At 56.4% G+C, this 15,776-nt stretch overlaps 1 protein-coding gene across 2 annotated transcripts in view; it reads left to right on the forward strand.

The window, feature by feature from the left end:
* The first annotated feature begins 2,229 nt into the window (after positions 1-2,229).
* Positions 2,230-15,776, forward strand: part of PRKAG2 (protein kinase AMP-activated non-catalytic subunit gamma 2) — a 243,734-nt gene continuing 230,187 nt past the window's right edge. For both annotated transcript variants that reach the window (XM_045086350.1, XM_045086351.1), the window contains exon 1: positions 2,230-2,868. In XM_045086350.1, coding sequence (XP_044942285.1) covers positions 2,755-2,868 — 114 coding nt within the window. In that variant the 5' untranslated portion in view covers positions 2,230-2,754. The remainder of the gene's footprint in view (positions 2,869-15,776) is intronic.

The following is a 15,776-nucleotide window of genomic DNA, read 5'->3' on the forward strand; positions in this document are numbered from 1 at the left end:
TAACATACGTAGCAACAACAAAAGGCTCTTAAAATGTAGGCAATACGGTAAAACTTTATTTTAAGATTTTACTTATTTATTTGATAGAGAGAGAGAGAGAGAGAGAGGATAAGCAGGCAGACTGGCAGAGGGAGAATGAAAATCAGGGAGCCCCATGGGGGTTCCATCCCATGGGATCATGACCTGAGCCCAAGGCAGACCCTTAAGCTTAACCGACTGAGCCACCCAGGTGCTCCTACAGTAAAACATTTTAATTTAGGATCCCCAGGCACTGAAGTCTGCACTCCAGCAAAATAAACTCAGAGAACACATAAATTTTATTAATGAATTATTGGGTGCATTTACACAAAGCAACTGACAAAAGAACCTATTAGAATTTCTCACCACTGCCCATTAGCCAGGACAGGCCCCTGACAAAGCTTTTAGCCTGAGCATTAACCCAGGGCTTCCGGATTCTGAACCCGCCCTCCCGGTTCTTGCTGACTTCCCTTCCTGTCTACTTGCTCCTTCCCAGCTCTCCCTCCTCCCTTCCCAAGTCAGTCCTCATCAGACGGGATGATTTCCATGCCCTGGAAAATTATTACTGTGACAGGGATTAAAATGCTGAGCTTAAAGAGATGAAATTTAAGGGACAGCTGGGGAGTAATTTTGAGCAGGTAAGAGTGGGCTCCCTTGGTGGCAAGGTAAAGCCCCCCACCCAAGCAGTGTTTCCAGCATTTAGGGGACTAATGAAGGCTCATGCCCCCTCCACCAGCCAGTCAGAAAAGGTCGAAGTGTTTAATTCCACACCTGTGGAACCAGAATGTTTACCTGGTTTTTGAACCCAGACTAGTCCCCTCCAGAGCATCTCTACCTTCGGTCAAGCAAGGAAATGCTCCAGGATTTCCCAGTCTGGCTTCGTTCCGGATTGGAGAGCAGGGGAGAAAGAGAAGGTCGATACAAACCCCTAGGAACCAAGGAACCACCCAGACTGCAGGGGATTTCACACCAGACGACGAAGGAGGGTTGGAAGGAACCGGGAAAGATGGCTGAAACCCCTGGCTTCTGGCTGGGTGGGAGGCACCACCTAAGAGGTGTCCCCGAGGCCGGCTAACCCCTCCCTCCTGTGAGGAGGGGACTCCTCAAATCACCACACCTGGACAGGAGTTAAAGCCGGCCCGTCCCCTTCTTTCTCTGATCAGAGCGAGAGGCGGAGCTGACGTCAGCATTCAGGGCGCTCCAGTGACTTCTGGGGTCACTACGTCCTCAGGCCCTAGAGCGGGAAAGGAGGCGGCTCCCGACCGAGCATTCACCCCACTTCCAGCCGGGAACCAAGGTCGCGCCATCCTGGGGCGCTCAGAAGGGGGACGCCACCCCCCCAAGTCCCCCGGGCCCGGGCTACGGCCGCGCCAGAGCGGCGACGCGGTGGCACGTGGAAGCCTCGCCGGGGGTTCCAGGGCTCTCCGCACCCCTTGCTTCCCGCAGTCCTCGGAACTCCGCGTCTTCTGCGGCGCGGGGCTGCGGACCCTGCGCCCGCACTTCCCGCTGCTCCGCTGCGCAGCCCCGGGGGAGCCCGGGGGGAGCCGGGCGTGGCGGCGGTTCGGGGCGGGCTGTGACGAGCCGCCGTCCCCCGCAGCAGCGACCGCGCTGGGGTCCGCTCGGCGCGCGGAGAGGGGCCGGGGCCGCGGCTCTCCCGGAAGCAGGCGCGGGTCAGCGCGCATCCCCACGCCAGCCGGGGCTTCCGCCGCTGCGGGGGCGGCGGGCCAGGGCGCGGGGGCGTGTGGCCGGGGGCCGGGCGTAGACCGAGACGCGGGAGCCACGAGACGCATCACCAATGGGCTCCGGGCGAGTCCCGCGTCGCCGCGGCCGCAGGGGAGGGAGGAGCCCGCCCGCGGGGCAGGCGACCTCGTGCGGCGACCGGGGGCCGGCTCGGGGCGGCGTGGCGAGCGGGCGAGCGGCGTGCGCCGTGCACTTCCTGTTCAGCGCACGCGGCCTTCCACCGCCCCGCGCTCGCCGAGCCTGCGTCCCGGCCGCGCCGCCCCTCGCTGCCGGCTCCCTGGGCCCGGGACGCGGCGCGGCGGACGGACGCAGCGGGCGCGCCCTCGGGCTGGCCGGGCCCCGCGAGCCGAGCCGCCGCCGGGACTCGGGAGCCCAATTGCCTGGGCGATCGCGTTTGCGCCTCCCCCTCCCGCCTCCCCTCTCCGGCCCGGCGGGGGGACGGGCCGGGCTCCAGACTCCGGGCCGGTTCGTTCTGCGGCCGAGGATTATATTTACATACAAACTGTCTCGCTCTCGCCAGACGGCGCGCTTGGGCGCAGGCACGGAGGGTCGTTTCCCAGATCGCTGTCCTTCCGTGCACCTGCCTTGCGGATTACCTCTGGGAACCCGTGCGAGGAGCTGAGAGGGTGGAAAATGCTGCTTCGCTTCGCAAAAGGAAGAAAACTTTGTCACCCGGCGGGGGACCTCTGCCACGCGTAAGCCGGAGAGACAGCAGAGCCTGTACGGCCTCTGGCTTTAATTTTGCATCGCTGAGCTCTACGGAGGAAGAGGACACGTGAACTCCGCGCCCACGCCGACCGCCATCCGTCCCCGGCGGCGGCGGCCCGAGGTACCTGCGCCACCTTCCCTCCCCGCGGAAGTCCCCACGCCGCGTCTTCGGGGTGGACGGAGGGGAATAAAGACTCGCGGCTGGAGGCCGGCAGCAGGGGCCGGGCGGGGAAGGAGAGGACCGAACTGCAGGGACGAGTCACCCGGAATTAACTTCTGGTGAAAGTTATGGGAAGCGCGGCCATGGACACCAAGAAGAAGAAAGACGTTTCCAGCCCCGGCGGGAGCGGCGGCAAAAAAATCCCCAGCCAGAAGAGGCGTTCGCTGCGAGTGCACATCCCGGTGAGTGCCCGCAGCGCGGTCCCCAGCTCCCCACCCTCGCGTCGCGGCCGACCCCGGCGCCGAAGCGGTTAACGCGGGACGCCCCGCGCGCGCCGTGCGTGCCCCTCCTGTCACTTCGGGCGCTCGGGGATGGGTGGCGGCGCAGGGTCGAGCTGGGCCGCCGCCGAGCTAGGCTCCATCTCTCTCCCCAGCGGCGCGCGGCCGGGACTCGGCGACCGACTGCGGCGGGGGCGCGGGAGGGGGCGCGGGGCGCGGGGCGCGGCTGGCGGCGGGCTGGGCGTTGCCCCGGATCCCGCCCGGTGCGGGTGCTGGGGGCGGTGCGTAGTGTTGTTTTGTTGAAAAGGACGGTGTGGACTGCACTCGGGAGAGGTGGAGCCGCGCGGCTGCCGGGGACGCAGGGGAGGGGCGGTGGGCGGGGCAGCAGGCGGGTGTGTATGGGGGGGTGTGGGTGTGTATGGGGGCGTGTGGGTGTGTGCGGCTGTCCCCCAGCCAAAGGACCTTCCTCCTCCCCGATTCCCCTCGGGTTGTGCCGGGGCCCGGGGCGGGGAGCTGCTCTGCAGCCGCTCCTTTTGCCTGCTCCCTCCCGCCACCCCTGGGGAGCACATTTCGGGCTACTGGGGACTCGGGATTCGCTAACACATGCGGAGCTGCTGCGAACTTCAGCCCCGGCCACGCCGGCAACCCGCGTCCGAACTTTGGCGACATCGATCGGTCTGCGGCTCGACTTTGTCCATCCCGGGCAGGGAGCGCCGAGCGGGGTCTTGCGCCCACCCGAGGGGTTTGCCTACCCAGGTAGCCCTGGCCTTCCCCAGCTCCCCTGTGGACGAGTCAGGTAGCAGGACGTGCAGCGCGGCCCTTACCTGCACCCGAAAGAAGCCCCCAACTGAGTCACGCCCCTGGCCTCCACCAACCGAGTGGATGTTTGTGCAAGCACACGAACGCGCGGATGCACGGGCCCAGACACTGCATACGCAAAGAGCAGACGGCTCCAGGAAGAACGTGATTTTGTTCTCCCTGTGGGGATGACTGGTCCTGGGCATAGGGAGGGAGCGCAGGGTTGAGTCCCACTCTGTTGGGTCCCACCCTCAGAGGCCTGCGGGGGACTGGGCAGGATTGGGGTGGGGCTGCTTGCCACTCACTTCCCTGGCAAACCCCTTGAGGCCCCTTCCTTATGCGTTTGTTGAAGGCAGCTCCTTTCCCTTGCCCACACTGGGATGGAGAAGGTCTGTGGGTGGTGGAGGGAGCCAGCCCTGCCTCTGCTGCGGAAAGCCCACGGGGCAGGTAACCTGGTGCTCCGGGGCCAACTGGGTGGTGACCCAAATATGCAGGAGTAAGCACCCCATTTTAGAATGGATTATTCTTGTTTACATGGCTGACATGAGACTTTTTAGCTGTATTTGTAAATGAAAACTTAGACAAGGGTATTACCAGTCTCCCTCGAGCGCCCGTCCATCCATCCAGTGAGCCCTTTACCACTCGCTTTCTCCCATCTGTCAGAGATAATTTGCTTTGCCTACCTGAGAGCGATATTGAAATAAAATAAGTCATGGGAAAGCGCTTGCAAATTTAAAGTATTATAAACATGTATGGCTATTGTGTTGACATCAGAGCAACTGGTTTTAAAAGGAGAGGCATGGAGGGGTGCCTTGGGGTCTCAGTGGGTGAAGCCTCTGCCTTCGGCTTAGGTCATGATCTCAGGGTCCTGAGATCGAGCCCCACGTCGGGCTCTCTGCTCAGAGGGGAGCCTGCTTCCCCCTCTCTCTGCCTGCCTCTCTGCCTACTTGTGATCTCTGTCTGTCAAATAAATAAATAAATTTTTTTTAAAGATTTTATTTATTTATTTGAGAGAGAGTGAGAGAGAGCATGAGCGAGGAGAAGGTCAGAGAGTGAAGCAGACTCCCCACGGAGCTGGGAGCCCGATGCGGGACTCGATCCTGGGACTCCGGGATCATGACCCGAGCCGAAGGCAGTCGTCCAACCAACTCAGCCACCCAGGCGTCCCAATAAATAAAATATTTTTAAAAAGAGAGAGAGAGACATAGAGAAAAGAAAGGGACACTTGCCAGTGTCAGGTCGTATTGTACTGAGGCCGACTGTGTGCACGGTGTGTGCTCGGGGCCACTGGAGGGTTGCTGCTAGTGGTTTGTGTGGGCCAAAATCCAGAAGCCGGGAAAGGGCTAAGAGGCCACGCTGTGAGAGCAGAAGGGCCATGACGGAGCTGGAATATCTGACCCCCCTTCTTGCTCACTGGACATGATTTGTCTGGCACGTTACATCCCTTGCTGAAAGTGCTGTTCACTCATGTGTTCCACAGCATGCATGTAGTGCTCTGGTTGATGGTGAGATCTAGGGGGGCAAGAGAGGGGCTCTGTCTCCCTCCTTATAGGACTTGCTTTTGCCGGTGGGACCGGGGGTCTTGTCACTGACCACCTAGTAATGACCTGTTGATCTGTGTTGGTCTAGGTGAGAGCTGTGCTCTAGCTGGGAAAATAAGGTGTTCAGGCAAATGCTAGCACATGTCCCAAGGGCATCAGATGACCGCTGCTGGCGGCACCGGCTTTCAGAGGGGACAGCGGACTGACGTGTTCGCAGAGACATCAGACCCAGAGCCGGTAGGCAGGACAGAGACACATGTGAGAACCTGGGTCACTCCCGCCAGGGGACCAGCTTGAGCACCTCCGTGAGCTGGGGGTCAGATGACTGCTTTCAGGCACAGCGCGGAGCCCCTTCTCGGGGAGGAAAGGGTTTGAGAATCAGGGTTCTCAGAAACAGGCTGAGGCCCGATCAAAGAGGACTCTGAAGCAAGGTTGCCAGGTGTAGCAGATAAAAATACTGAACGGCCAGTTAAAGTAGGATTTTAGCTAAACGATGGGTAACTTTTTGTGTGTGGATGTCCCGTGGACCCTTTGGGAAAGCGTACAGTAAAAAATCGCCCACTGTTAGCTGAGATCCCAATTGAACCAGGCGTCCTGCCTCTTACCTGGCAGGTCTACCCAGAAGGCAGCCTGAGGGAGTGAGGACTTCGTCCTAAAGGTGCCAGGAAGCTGCTGCAGACACAGCTGATGCCCTGCCCTTGTCCCTTTGGCTACCCAGTGTTCATGGGGCCCTGCGGGACAGCTCCGCTCCACACCACCGCTGACCTCTGTGTTCTTGTCTTCAAGAGACCTCCTGGAGGGTGCCAGTTTGCTCAGCCCCAGTGCAGGCTGGCGGGAGTGTGGGATTGGGGTTATGCCCTAAGGGGCGACCCGCAACTGAGGAGGGACATGAGTGGGTGGTCCCCTGCTTCCCCATTCCCTGGTGCCATGTGTTCCACAGGAAGCCCCGGAGGGTCCCAGCGGTGTCCAGGCAGGGCTGCCCACACTGGTGTCCATTCATTAATATGCCCTTAGTGGCTCATCTGGCTCTCCTGCCTAGGATAGACTGCTGGATCTTAAGTCATTGTCTTGCTCCCTTGGGGGGGATCCAAATTAAGAAGCAGTTAAACTTGGGGCACCCAGGTTGCTCTGTCGTGAAGTGTCTGCCTTCGGCTCAGGTCATGATACCAGGGTCCTGGGATCAAGCCCCGCATCGGGCTTCCTGCTCAGTGGAGAACCTGCTTCTCCCTGTCCCCTCCCCCTGCTTGTGCTCTCTCTCTCTCACTGTCTTTCTCTCTCTATGTCAAATAAATAAATAAAATGTTTTTTAAAAAGCAGTTAAATGTGATGAAAGCGACATCAGGAGAGTTAGCCTGGGAGCAGCACACACAGGGCTTCGTGGAATGAGGCCTCGGGGGCCGGGGCCAGCTCAGTTGTCCTGGCAAATATCCAGAGATGAGGGTTTGAGGGGCTGAACGCAGGCCTGAGGGAGGAGGACGCGGACTGAGTTACCTCAGGGCTTCAGGGTGTGTGGTCTAAGGAAGCAGGGGAGAGGCGGGGAGTTCAGTCCCAGCCGAGCTGAGCCGAGCATGGCAGAGTCCTCAGCCCCAGACCTAGCCGATCCCTGATGTCCTGAAAACATTATTTCCAAGGACATTTGGGATTCTGCGCAGTGGGTCCTGGGATACCGGCGGTCCCGTGAGTGGGCGACTTGGTGGCGTCAAGTCCACTGGCAGGGAAGAGGCCTCGTGAGGTCTCTCGTGTGTCCACACAGCTTGTCCATGCACTGAGCTGGATCGAGGCCCATTTGGACACGGATTGGCCTCTGTCTCTACCTCCATGTCTGGTGCATTCACAGAACCACGACCTAGAGTGTTCGGGGTTGGAACCCCTGCAGACCTCCATCCCAGGCTCGGATCGTCTTCACCATCTTTACTCTCCTTGCTACCAAGAGCACCTGTCGTGCCCTGAGACACCAGAAAAGAGGGGTCCATTTTAGGGGAGGCCCTTGGCCTGTGGGTTGTAACAGGTCTTGGGGACTCGGAATCACCCACTACATTAACTATGAATTGAATTTCGTTGAAGGGAGAGTGGCCACTGGGCCTAACGGAGGATGAGGCCCGACTTGGTGTTAGCCTCTTTCTTAGGTAGATGGGATCACCTTTCTAGGAAAACACTCTAGAGTCTTGTCAGGGGAAAGGGAAGGTGGGAGTCAGGAGAGAAGTGGCAGGGTGAGTGTGGACTCCTTCGGGGCTGCACTGGGCCTTAAAAGGAACAGGAGTCAAGCCTTCTTTAGAACCCTGACAGCTTGGTGTCTCGTCTGCTTCTCCGCCCTGAGCCTTCATCCCGAATGTAAAGCAGGAATAACAATGAAGGTGGTGGGAATGGTTTTGGAAAAGAACTCTGTAGAAGCCTTGCTGGGCGTGGCCCAGAACTGGGCCAGAGGCACCCTTGTTCTTAACCTTTTTCTTTCTCAGAAGAAATATCCTCCGTATTAATGCTGAAGTTCGTGCATTGCAGGCGTGTGTTGCTTGATGACCGTCAGTCAGCATACTGTGGGTCTTTGGAACTGTTTACAAGCCAGTGATGGAGCAGGAGGCCACAGGGGAGTGGAGGGCTTCCAAGAAAGGGACCCTGCGGGAGCCTCTGGGGACACAGAGTCAGGTGCCAAAGAGCTCGGCCTTGTGGCAATGCCTCCATCTTACCACGGACAGAAGGCACTTTTCCCTGGGCCTCTCGGGAGAGGTGCTCCAGAAATCCTTCGCAGTCACTGTGGACAAACTAAAAATAGAGCCAGGAGAAGCTGGCTGGTCAGAGAAGGTTGTGGAGACACCACTTGGCTTGGACAGTCCTGTCGCCCGTGATGACTTTGACTGTGGAGTCCCTAGAGGGAAGCCTTGTGCTGCTTGAGGCCTGGACAGCCCCTCCCCCCACTGGAGGTGGGCCTGGACCAGCGTCCTCCATCACAGATCCACTCTGTGGAGAGACTCCAGAAGGGGGGGCACGGGCTGGCTGCAGGTGGGGGTGGGAGCTGTCCTGATGCCGCTTGGAGCTGGAGGACCGAATGCCGAGAGCGCTCACTACCTTTGGTCCCATCACCAAAACAGCCTGGACTGAGCCTCAGGGGAAGGAAAAAGGGGTGCCATGCAGGACAGTGCAGTATCAGTTTTGATCTTGGCCTTGACCTTGGTCGGTTTCTACCCCTTGAACAAGATTTTGCGGGGCGAGGGTTTCAAGCAGGGTCTTTCAAAGTGTGGGTCCTGGACCTGCTTAAGTCCAAGTACCCAGTGTGTGTTTGAGATCTGAAATTCCAAATATCAGCCCAGACCTACTGAGTCAGAATCTCTGAAAGGTGGAGCCATGGTTCCGCGTATCTGATAAGTTCCCCAGGGCATCTCACACCTACAGTTGTTTAAAAACATTTGGTTTCCTGGGACGCCTGGGTGGCTCAGTTGGTTAAGCAGCTGCCTTCGGCTCAGGTCATGATCCCGGCGTCCTGGGATCGAGTCCCACATTGGGCTCCTTGCTCCGCAGGGAGCCTGCTTCTCCCTCTGCCTCTGCCTGCCATTCTGTCCGCCTGTGCTCACTCCCTCTCCCTCTCTCTCTGATAAATAAATAAATTAAAAAAAAAAAAAACAAAAAAACATTTGGTTTCCAACTTCCTTGTTGTTAATGCTGCTCTGTTTCTTCTGCCCCGTGAGCTGTTCTTTCCACCTGGCTGTCTGTTTAGGTATCCATTCATCCATCTGTCCATCTGTCCACCTACTCGTGTATCTGCCTGTCTACCCACCTAGCATCACCTACCACGTGCACCATTTGTCATTGAGAAGAGGTGTCCTTGGCTACTGACCCTGAACAGACAGGATACTGCTGACTTCCAAATAAAGATGAGAGCCTGCCTCAGCCCCTGGCCCGGGCAGCCCCGTGTGGGCCAGCCTGTTAGACCCCACTGTCACGTTTCTTGATTCAGCCCTCTGGTGCATCGTGGGTGCCCTGAGCAGGCTCGTGTAGAGCCCGGAGTATGATCTCGGGACCTTCAGGCTTCCGATGATGGAGGCCCTGGAGCTGTCCTGTGATGCCAGGGTTTATCAGTGAGGACTGGGTACATCTCGCCAGATGTGAATACGGCAGACTGAGGAGCAGGCTTCCCAGAGTGTGGGCAGAGCACGTTGGCTGAGTGCCAGGAATGCGCAGTCCGGCCCTCAGCCTCTGGAGGGAGCAGGTGGGGAGGGAATGGATTGAGAAGTCCTTTCCCTGCAGGCCGTCCCCTGCAGAGTGTGTGTGGACCTCCCCGGACCAGTTCTTGTGAAATGACCAGAGCATGCACGAAACTCAGGGATTTGCTGAATCACTGTTCTGTGCCTCGGGGTGCCCACCTTAGCGCTGGGGTGTACCCTTCTCTTGTCCTCTTGTCCCCACTTTACCGTGGCCCCACTGAGAACAAGCACATGCCCCGTCCCACGGTGCGATGACGCGCCGGGAGCGAATGTGATCTTCATTCCAGCCTGGCCCGTGCTGCCCGGGGCCCCTCTAGTACCCGTCGGGAGAGGGCTTCAAGACCCTTGCACAAAGCAGGCTCTGAATACTGCCTAGTGTCCTCATGCCCACTACTGAGGCCGTGAACCATGATTTCTCCCAAAGGACATCTCTGGCAGTCAGGTGGCAAAGCCAGAAGCCGCCACCCGATAGAGCTCGTGTGTTCAACATTGCATCTTTCCACGTACCGTGTGAGAATTCTCGTTGCCGGTTAAGTATCTCTGCCTTGCCTGGTGTTTTTTTTTTTGGTGGGAGGGGGTGCTGCCCTCCTCCGGTGAGCCCCAGCAAAGCTATATTCTACGGCTCATCTCCAGCCAGCGGTTGCACTTCTGAGTGTCCTACCACTTGCTGGACGGGAGGGGCACGGGGGCACTTGGTACTTGCAAGCACCTTTCTGCCCGCTCACACTTCATCCCGTGACTTCTGAGTCACTCTGTACCCGCTAAAACCGTTCTGCAAATGCGTGTGCTTTTCGATGATGCGCACGGTGTTCAATGTTCCTTGACTATTTTCTTTCGCTTTTCCCGTTTTCCGTTTGGTTCAGCTCACAGCCAATGATGTTCTGTGTCTGGGCACCATTTCACTTTTACGGGGGCGACTCAGGCTACCGAGCTGGGCCACGGACACTCTTCAGAGCTGGGCCAGGATCCCGCGCTCTTTCTTCCCGTTCTCCTCCAGCCGCCCGCCCTCGGACCCTGAACGGTGACCACGGTCCACACGAAGCACCACTCTCTCCTGTGTCTTTCAGGCCAGGGGACTGACCCATCTTGAAATACCATGACAGCAACCAAATGTTAGATGTTATCAAGTCTCCTAAAATGTTTGACCAAGGCTGCTGAGATGCCAAGCCGGCAGGAGTTGAGGCGGAGCCCTTAATCTGCTTGGTTAGGTGACTGTGATCTTGCCCTGAGATGGACAGAGGGGCCACGAGAGTCAGGCTGTGTCCCTGAGGCTCGGCCACGGGAAACCCTTCGAGACCGCACCGCGCGGTGTGTGCATGGGAGCAGAGGAAGCCGCTGGATCTTCCCTGCTCGTCCTCTCGCCGGTGTGGCCCGCAGTGGGATGGCTGATTCCAGTGTCACTCTCTCTCTCCCACTGCCTACTTGGAAAATAATTTGATCTCTATTCTTTTCCTTCCTGTTGACAGGAAACTCTTCTCTGCCAGCTCACGGCTTGTCACAGACCAATCAGATATCATCCAGACTTCGGGGTTTCTGCCAAAGCCTTTGTGTTTTAATATACTCTGACCTGGCAGCGACGTTGCTGGTGAATGTACAAGAAAGACCAGTTTGCTCTTGGTAAACCCCTGGGGTCCAGGCCTTTTCCCATGAGGCCCAGGCTGTTGGGAGCCCTGCAGCTCTGTTACCCTCCTCCTGGGGAAGAGGGAGTCCCGAGGGGGCTAGGGCAGCCCCAGAGTGGCCAGGGGTAAAGAGGTATGGGGCGGTGCACGCAGGGGAAGGACGCAACCTGGCCAGGGGAGAATTTTAGAAAGTGGGACACCGGCTCCTCCGTTTTGAAAGAAAAGGAGGCCTGGGGAATTGCTGGGAATCATATTTTTAGTTAGGCAGGGTTAAAGCTGGCTCTGGGAAACCAGTCACCTCGTTGCGTCTGTTTTCCAAGTGAGGCTGTGACCCAAGGATACAAAGACGAACAGGGTTATGGGTTGAATTATGTCCCTTAAAAGATATGTTGAAGTCCATCGCCTGAAGTGGGAGCCTGTGAACGTGACCTTATTTGGAAATAGGGTCTACGTGCATGTAATTAGCCCAGTTAAGACGAGGCCATGAGGCTGGGCCCCGAGTCCAGGATGACTGGCGCCCTTCGAGGCAGAGGACTGTGTGGGCGCAGATGCGGAGGGAAGGCCCCGTGAGGACAGAGAGAGGGACCGGAGCAGGGCAGCCACCACCCTGGAGCCCCTGAAAACTGGAAGAGGCAAGAGCGGATCCTCCCTTAGAGGATTTGTGGGGAGCATGGCCCTGCAGACCCCTGCTCTCAGACTTCTGCCCTCCAGAAATGTGAGAGAATACAGCTCTGCTGTTTGAAGCCACCTTGCCTATGACACCGTGTTGTGGTGGCCTCAGGGACCGAACACAACAGGGTCTCTGCCTTCGAAGCATGCTGGGGCAGCAGACCCAGGACTGCCCCTCGTGTTGTGGTAATCACGTGAGCAGGTTCCTCGAGGGGCCAGGACACCCCAGCACGGCCCTGGGGTGGGTAGTCCAAGGCCCGCAAATCTGTCTCACTCCCTGCTCTCCCCCTTCACTGGCTGCGTTTCCCCCAGATCCGGGTCTGCATCCTGTCCCCTCTGTGACTGCTCCCCTCTGCTGGAAAGCCTAGCAGGGTGCGTGGGGCTGGGCCGGGAACCCAGAAAACATGGGAGTAATGAGACCGGGGTGGCAGCTCCGGGATCCCGCTCGTCCAGAGCCCCTTCTCTCTGACCTAGAGTGGAGACAGCGGGAGAGGGAGCTAGTAGCCCAGCTCGGTCTCCTGCTCAGCTTCCAGAGAAGACTGGCAGCTCTCTGTCTGTTGGGCAGAGGGGAAGCCCTCCACCTAATTCCACACTGCCTTGCAGCAACGAGCTGTGCACACAGCCTCTGGGTCACGGGCCTGAGGCCGTCGTCACCTGGCCCCATTCTGGTCTACGCTACAGCATGTGGTGTAACCAAACAGCCCAGAGGTTCCTCCTCCACATTCATTCGCCCCTCCGTGAGTGGTTTCCTTCAGAGCAGTTGACTGATCAATGTCACTGATTATCCAGTGCCATCGGGGATGGCACAGTTGTCATCAGATTTAGCTAATGATCACCGAGCACTTGCTCTGTGGCAGGCGTGTCCTTCATACAAGCCATCTTTCTGTCTCAAAAATAAGCCTGTGAAATAGCTTTACTCTTACTAGCAGTGTTCCTAGCCTCACCACAGAGAAGGAACGTAGGCTGTCCGTGGCCCACAACTGTTCCAGCTCAACTCACCTAGAAAACTCTCGGCTGTGTTTTAATTGGGTTTCTGATGTCTGTGCTTGGCTGCACTCCAGCCCTGGCTTCTGATGTCCCGTGTCCAGTCCAGGCAGTGTGAGGGCAGGAGGCAACCCACACAAAAGACAGAACCCCTGGTCTGGGCTGCTGCCTTTCAGCGGTTTGCCCTTGGGCTTGACTAGGTCTCTTCTCCTGACGTGGCTACCGCATTCTTTAATGAAGGTCATTGAAAGCAATTCTTTATCTTCTCATCTCAAAAATAAATAACTTGCCTTGTATAATTTCATCGGTCTTATTCTTTAGTTCTTTCTCATTTACTCTTTAATTAACAGAATCTTAGTATGAGCACTAAACCAGGAATGGGGAATCCTGTGCTGGGTCTTTGGCCACACAGCTGCAGAGGTTTTTCCTACAAAGTTAGCAGACCCTTCTCAAAGGCCTGCTGTGTGCCAGGCACTTTGCACGGCTCAGAGAGGACAGCTTGGACCCTCCCCTGACAAGGCTTGGAGTCTGCAGGGGAGCCTCAAACATCCGTCACCATTCAGTTCACCTTTGCTGTCAGTTACCAGAACACCCCAAAAACATAGTGACTTAAAACAATACACATTTACTCTTTCTCAAATACATACAATATGTATAATAATTAGTATTATATATAATGAATGTGTTGATTACATTGTTACATAAATATATATTAAAACTTAGGTATGGCACCTAGGTGGTCAGTGGGTTAAGCCTCTGCCTTCGGCTCGGGTCATGATCTCAGGGTCCAGTGATCGAACCCTGCGTCTGGTTCTCTGTTCAGCAGGGAGCCTGCTTCCTCCCCTCTCTCTCTGCCTCCCACTCGGGCTACCTGTGATCTCTCTCTCTTTGTCAAATAAAGGAATAAAATCTTTAAAAAAAACCATAGCTATAGATCAATGTAACCTATAACACATTACTCAATTATAATGTGTAATAATTAATACAGTGACATCTTAAATAGGTTTATATGTGACATAGTAATGTTATTTAACGACTAATGTTATATAATTAATACATACCTATTTTGATATAACATCTAGAAATATATATAACATATACTGTATACACATAATTTTTATTTTAGAGAGAATGAGAGATGGAAAAAGATCTGGGTGCGAGTGGTGGGGAAGAGCCCAGGGAGAGGAACAAGCAGACTCCTCACTGAGCGTGGAGCCTGACACGGGGCTCGATCCCACGACCCTGAGATCATGACCTGAACCAAAACCAAGGGTCAGACGCTCAAATGACTGGACCACCCAGGGGACCCTGCCTAATTCTTATATTCTGAGACTACAGAAGATGGTCGCAGGCTGCATCTCCATGGGGCTCAGTCACCACGAGAGCAGGCAAGTGGTGCTTCCTGAGGGACGGGGGGCCTCGAGGTGCTGTGAACAAGGCAGGAGCCATGGAGCGGGGCTCCTTCCAACAGCAGGCGCTCGATGGTGCCACCCAGCCTTCTGCTTCCTCACCGGGGATGGGCCAGCGTCAGAGATGCCATGTGCTCCTGGGGCGAGGCCAGCGCCAGGAGAACAGAAAAGCTCCTTCTCTTGTCACTTTTCTCTTCTTTGCTCGTTAAGTGTAGTTTGAGGTTCCGAAATGAGTGTGGGGCCCAGGTAATAGGATATTCTCAGCTCACAGAGAGGGGACGCTGGGCAGCAGTACCAAACCGGTCCAAGGGAATACTCCGCCGCGTGACTTCCCCGCCACATGCCAGAGAAGGTGGGGGCTCACTCGGGACCCCTCATCATGAGGAGGCAGCCTGGAGGGGCGAAGGGACTGGCCTAGGGTTACAGGGTTGGCCAAGGGCAAGGCAGGGAGGACAAGGGTTTTCTCCTGGAGGAACGCGGGGCAGGCAGCATCCACGGCCACAGGGCAGGGAAGGCTTCTGGGGAGCCCCGGTCCCATCTGCTCTCTGCCAGAGATGCCCACACCTCGCGTTAGAGCTGAAAACAAATCCAAAGCAGTTCTGTTCTCAGTGGCTCAAAACCAAGGCTGTGGGCGGCGGCGAGTGAGCATATAGTCCTTCCAGAGCGAGCTCCCTGGCTGCAGGCTTGCCGTCTGTCCGCTCTGCCTCCGGCTGCCTCCTGCTCTGGATGCACCAACACCCGCTTCCAGGAAAGGCTCAACGCGAAGCTCTCTAGGCTTGGCCTACTTACATAGAATTTACTACCGTAGCGAAGTAATAAACATAGTACAACTACGTCAGGTCAAATGGACCTGGTTGGTTATAGTCCTTGTTTAATGGTGGGCTCCCTCTCATGATCTTTGTCACCTTCCCCTAAAAATTAGGTCTCTGCGGATGCACTGGAACATTCTGGAACTGGGATGGCCCCTCAGCCTTGTCCCAGGTTGCAGCAAGGGCGGCCGGACTTCTGTCTCCTTCATGAGGCCATGTGCTCCTCGAGGATAGGCTGCGTCTACACCTTTCATGTCCTTGCCCCGGGAAACCTTCCCGCACACGGCGGATTCTGTTAATGATGATGGTGCGGAAAGGCAGAAGCCCAACTCACTGGAGGAAGGAAGAAAATACAGATATTCTTTGAGAATCTAAATCCTTCGTTAACTCTGCGAACTAATTTTTTTTTTTAAGAATTTATTTACTTATTTGACAGAGAGAAATCACAAGTAGGCAGAGAGGCAGGCAGAGGGAGAGGGGGAAGCAGGCTCCCTGCTGAGCAGAGAGCCTGATGCGGGACTCGATCCCAGGACCCCGGGATCACGACCCGAGCCGAAGGCAGTGGCTCAACCCACCGAGCCACCTAGGTGCCCCACTCTGCGAACTAATTTTGAAAAACCTGGATAAGCCCCCCATTGTCTACAAATCTTATGAAAAAATAATTTTCAGGCATACCATGTTTTGTTGGTTCAGTAAAAGAGCAAATTTAAGGAACATTATTATATTAGTAGTTTTTTCTTTTTTCCTGTCTCCTGTGTAAGAAAGTTATTTGGGCTTTTGCTTAGGCTAATGGACTAGTAGGACCATCATTAATGTGATGGGGTATTTTAGGCGGCACGATAATCGT

Source organism: Mustela putorius, unplaced genomic scaffold (assembly GCF_011764305.1).
Source record: "Mustela putorius furo isolate JIRA1106 unplaced genomic scaffold, ASM1176430v1.1 tig00000929_pilon_pilon_pilon, whole genome shotgun sequence".
NCBI lineage: Eukaryota > Metazoa > Chordata > Mammalia > Carnivora > Mustelidae > Mustela > Mustela putorius.